General features: G+C 42.7%; 1 protein-coding gene across 1 annotated transcript; it reads right to left on the reverse strand.

The window, feature by feature from the left end:
* Nucleotides 1–4489: 4489 nt before the first annotated feature.
* Nucleotides 4490–5434, reverse strand: LOC101545241 (olfactory receptor 502-like). The gene has a single exon (XM_004613629.1). It carries the CDS (start codon nt 5432–5434, stop codon nt 4490–4492), a length of 945 nt encoding a protein of 314 aa, XP_004613686.1.
* Between the last annotated feature and the right edge of the window lie 281 nt (nt 5435–5715).

The raw sequence follows: 5715 nt of genomic DNA on the forward strand, positions 1-5715 counted from the left end.
AAGTTTGGAGGGTTGTGAAGTCTGGGTCAGTACCAGGAGGATGAAGTTTACTCCAGATGAAGCCATAGCAGGATCCAGAGTATATTAGTAGGTGTTATCTGTTAAAATATAAGCATAGACTTTTCCTCCTACAAGGAGGTTTCCCACTATTTCTTTTTTGTGTGTTCGTCAGATTTTATTGCAAATATAAGAATCAATTGTTTCCTAAGCCCTTTCTCATTTACAAAGTTGCAAGAAGCAGATACCTGGAAGAGTTAAGAAACTAAATTAGCAAGTCTTATCTGCTGGGCAAAAGTGTGATTAGAATTCACTGTTGAGGTTAGGGAGGGTCTGGATATCCAGTCTGACTGAGGCAGACCTTGCTGAGCTGGGAATGCAAGGGGATGGGTAGATCCAGGGAAATCTTTTAAAACTCTCAAACTGACTCCTTATAACCCTGAGCTACCCTTATAACCCTGAGCTAAGTAGCTTAAAAAAAATTTAGTTATCAAAAAATCTCAGATCAAATAAAACACTAGTAGGATAAGTTTTGCAACCAATTTTATAACTCTAAAAACTCATGTTTTAACTAAACCATTACTCTTCGAACCTGTTTTTACTACAATTATTTCAGCTCATATTCTAATAATCCAATGCAGATGTATATGTACATTGACACAACAGCATAGGACCTTTAAACCATCAATTTTTATGAAACATGAGTAACCCTTCTTTGGCTTAAGTTCAATAGTTCTCGTACCTTAGTTCGAATCACAAGCTTTCTACACCAGATACTTTTAATAATTTCACAATGCAAACATGCTGTCGGACACAGAAAAAGGCCTTTGGTTCTTGCCAAACTTTGGTATTAGCGTAAGAAAATACTTGAACTGCCACTGTTTATGAAAACATGAAGAAACTTAATTTTAATGGCTTCTGTGCCTCTATTGTTTGTAAAATAGCCTGATTTTTAATTTTATTTATTTATTTATTTATTTATTTATTTTTCATAAAATTAGTTGAGGCTTGTAAGATAAAGCCTTGCACTCTCTGAATTCTTATTTCACTTTTAGTTTTCTGGCTCTAGTTCTGTAGCTTTTTCTAGATAGTACAGACACTGGAATTCAAAAGAATTTCAACTGTTAATAACTACTAATGTTCTTCCAAAAAAATTTTAGATTGAAAATTTCAATTTCTTTGTAGGCATCACATGCTGATTAGAAATCTTTGTCTAAAACCTGATCTAACAAGTTCCAAAGATACCTAGATCTTTCAAATTGCTGGGCTTCATATCACTCTGACCTATCTTGATCTTGTTTGCTCAGGTTTAAGAATTACTGACTTCAAACTAGCTCTAACACTGGAGTGTTCCACAGACAGACAGACAGACGGACGATAAGTTCACTAAAAACACCACATGTACATGTGCACATGTCTGCAGTTGATCTATCGATCTGACCCTTCAGAAATGGCAGGGACAAAACTGATAGACTGAGAAAGAAAGGAGCAGTCCCCAGGGCAAAGTTAAGCCCTGTCGGCCGATTGGGAACATTGCTCCCCGTTTCTCAGCCTGATCAGCCAGTTTCCTACTTGTTAAGAGCAGGTCAAGAAAGCGCTTTTGTTGATATAAGCCGGCAAAACCTTTTCAAAATTGTTGAAACCTAAGGTGGTCAGATGCTAGCATTTTTCTTTCTTGGTCAAGACTAGTTCTGAGACACGGAACTAGTATCTTCTTATCAAATATGGGGATAGGCTACCTTAGTGATATACTTTTTCATTCCTGATATTATTAAACACTTAACCACATAATCTTGCATTTTCCTGCCTTCTCTGCTGATAATAATAAGCAGAACTAACAGAAATATAATGATACAAATACACACACACTAAGGGCACATGCACAAATCACACTCCTGCACTTGCGGTCCTTCTTTCACACGGGTGCGCACCACACTCACCACTTTCACACTGAGACTCCTGAACCTGCCCTATGGGCATCCATGTTATCTTTGGTCTTATCCCCCTGACAATGGGGTTGCTTCAATGTACATTGGGCTCTATCTAATTAGTAGCTGGCAAACTAAAGGCAAAGCGGGGGCTATCATCAGGATGCAAGGGAATGGAGAAAAAGCAGTCTTTTAAATTGAGTACTGTCTTACATATTTCTGAAGGAATGGCTGCTGGGGACGGCAGTCCAGGTTGAAGCACCCCAGAAAATTACCATGGTTTTATTTACTGTTCATAGATCCTGTAGCAGTCGCTAACTGCCATTTTTTCTTTTTTATAAAAAAAAAATGGGTGTGTTCCAGGGGGAGGAGGTGGGTTCTATGGGGGTGGGGTGCCGGGCCCCGACAGGCCCCTCTGGCCTCGGCCACCGTGAGTTTTTCCTGCACTAACAACATGGCGGGCTGTAATTTTTTCAATGGGAAGGGGCCACTGGTCCACCCATACAAGTTTATTGAACCAGCTGTGCTAACCACGCGCCAGCATCCAGGACTGAAAATGGAGAGGTTGATTCAACTACTACTCGAATCTGCCCTTGAAAATCAACATCTACATTCCCGGGGAGTACTTGCACACCCTGAGCGGAAATATTGCCCAGTCCAATAATTAGGCCAAAAGTTCCAGATGGCAAAGGGCCACAGGCGTTGACATACACTATCTGGGGACCCTGTTCTTTAACTAATATTGTCCGGGAGGTGGCACAAAGGTTCAGTCCGGCTGAGTATGGGATGGCTTTGCAATGGGATTGGATGCCGATAGGTTGAATGGCCCATGATTTTGAGGTGCCCCAGTCATGGGAGTGGGAGCAGATTCGGGGCCCTTGGGCTGGCCCCGAATCAAGTTTCCCAGCCTGGCCTTCCAGCGGCACTCTGATGCCCAGTGGAAGCCCTGTTTGCACACAGGGCAAGGAGTTTTAGGTCTGGGCCATGGTTTTTTATTGGGACAGTTTTTTAAAAGATGTCCAGGTTGTTGACAGCCAAAGCACAGCTTGTTCTGGCTGTTCGTTGGTTGAATGGCAAGCTGTTTGAAATCAGCCCCTATAGCAAGCCCTATTTTTTGGGTGGTGGAATCGACATATAAAGCTAGAGTTTGGCAGGGTGAAAGAGATCAAGCTTTTCTTACTAGGTCCTTGAGAGACGCTAGGTCCTCAAGAGAGGGTAGAAGGCTGCAGGGCACTCACTAGTTTCTTATCCAACTGCCTTATTTGAGTCAAAAGTTGGACATATTCCTGCTTCTGTTGGAGAACTGCGCATAAGGTGGCAGTGTCCCGGGCAAGCTGGCGGACTGCCTCACTGGCGTCATGTGGGAAATTAAAAAAGGCAGTGGCATGGGACAGATAAGGGGGTGGCTGTTTTCCTGACGGGGGCCAAGGGGCTGAGGGCTAATACCTCGCCACCTCATCTTCCAGGATAGCCCCGTCCTCTGGGGGCAGGGATTTGGGTTCCGGAGGAGAGGGATCAGAGATACCAGAAATCACAGGATAAAGTCTCAGAGGCAACTCCGCATGGGAGGGCTCAGGTAGGGAAGCAGGATGGTCAGAGTCTATAGTAGTAGAATTTGAGGAGTCAGCCCCCCTGCATGGGGGTGGCCTCATCCCCACAGACTGAGGGAGTCTTGGAAACAGAGGATAAGCAGGCCATAAAATAAGAAGAGAAAAGAAAGGGTCACTGGTAGGCTGTTTCTGTCAATTTGACAGAAATGAAAACACAGGAAAAAGGGATTCAAGCCTACCACCAGTGACTGTCCTCACTGGGAGGCTGTTTCTGCCAACTCGACAGAAATGAAAACACAGGACAAAGGGATTCAACCTTAACAGGAGACTGTATTCGAGCCCAGTTCCATACCAGGGTGTGACTAGACTGTATTAGAGCCCGGTCCCATACCAGGGTGTGCGCCACGAGAGAGGCGACCCTCAGAGATACTCACTTTTCCGTGAATTTGTCAGCCGACTTGAACCGGACCGGGCGTTCTGTGGTCCCCTATTGCCCCACGCTGGGCGCCAGGTGTGGGGGTCCCGTCCTGTCCAGCAGGAGGACCCTTTGTGGGGCTAAGGAGGGGACGCAGCCGAATGAACAGATGAGAGCCAGAAGGAGGAGGAGGAGGAGAGAGAGAGTTCATTCTACTGCAGTTAAAATACTTATATCTCTCTGCTGGGAGGAGGTGGTATAGTATGCATGCTTGGACTCCCATAGGAACAGTAGTAGAATGCCAATCAGGCATGGGCATTGGCTAGTGAGAGACAAATGTCGAAACGATAAGATCACAGGAATCCCAAGCAGCCTCTGCTTGACTAGACAATAAGAGCCAAGCTCTGTAAAATGGCTCCCTACAGTTCTTAAGGTGACTCACCATGGATGTAGACTTTAAATTTGATATCAGATCATCAACGCACACATTCAATAAAAACTATTATGGCATGTAAATGCCTATATTTTTTACCAAAGATATGTTATTTATTCTTAATATTATATCAAAATAAAATTAAAATATAAAATAACATGCTTCACTAAGAAAATATCTTTCTAGCAAGCTGTCTCTTCAGAGCCCTTTTAATCTCATTGTTCCTGAGGCTGTAGATGAGGGGGTTCAGCATGGGGATAACCACTGTGTAGAACACAGACACCACCTTGTTCTGGTTAGTTGAGTAACTGGATTTTGGCATTACATAGATGAATGTGATGGTCCCATAGAACAGAGTGACTGCAGTGAGGTGGGAGGTGCAGGTGGAGAAGGCTTTCTGGCGCCCCTCAGTGGAGCGCATCTTCAGGATGGTGATGAGGATGTAGACATAGGAGATGGCTATGATAAACACTGTGACCACAACGAAGAAGCCAGAGGTAACGGAGGGGACCACTGCAAGGATACTGGCATCAGAACATGAGAGTTCAATTAAAGGAGTAAAATCACAGAAGAAATGATTCACTTCATTTGGACCACAGAAGAACAAAGAAAAGAATGAAACAGTGAAGGAAGCAGCATCAAAAATACCACCCATGTATGTCACTATTATTAACTGAACATAGACTTCTGTAGACATTTTGTTGGAATACAACAGTGGGTTGCAGATTGCCACAAAACGATCATAGGCCATGACAGCCAGAAGGAGACCCTCAGCTGTCGCAAAGAAAGCACCTGAACCAAGCTGGATGCCACATCCCAGATAAGAGATTGTGTTTTTTTCCACCAAGAAGTTTACAAGCATGTTGGGAGTGACAGTAGATGAATATCCTAAGTCAACGAAAGCCAAATGGCTCAGAAAAAAGTACATAGGATGATGGAGCTGAGAAGACACCCTGATAAGAGTGATTGTGCTGAGGTTACCGGAGATGGTCACCAGGTAGATGCAAAGGATGATCAGGAAGAGGATGATTCGAAGAATGGGGTCATCTGTTAAGCCCAGTAAAATAAACTCTGTTATTGTAGTGTAGTTTCTGTTCCCTGGGGAATCCATGGGACAATGAAGAACAGCTAAAACATTGCTGAAGAAAGTTATAAATTCAATAGTTTAATTTTCTTTAATATGTATGGAAATTCATAGCAAAAAAGATATTTAAGCATAAGTGCATATTTATATGCAAAATTGATTTTTTTATTTTAGTAGAAACTCCAGAAGTTTTTATTAATTCATATCTCTTTTTTGACATTGTATAATTTCCATATGGACACTATTGTGGTTTTCAGGCTAAAGAAAACAATATAAAAATTAGACAATAACAAATTATAATGGTAAAC

The sequence above is a fragment of the Sorex araneus genome, chromosome 6 (genome assembly GCF_027595985.1).
Source record: "Sorex araneus isolate mSorAra2 chromosome 6, mSorAra2.pri, whole genome shotgun sequence".
In the NCBI taxonomy this organism is placed as follows: domain Eukaryota; kingdom Metazoa; phylum Chordata; class Mammalia; order Eulipotyphla; family Soricidae; genus Sorex; species Sorex araneus.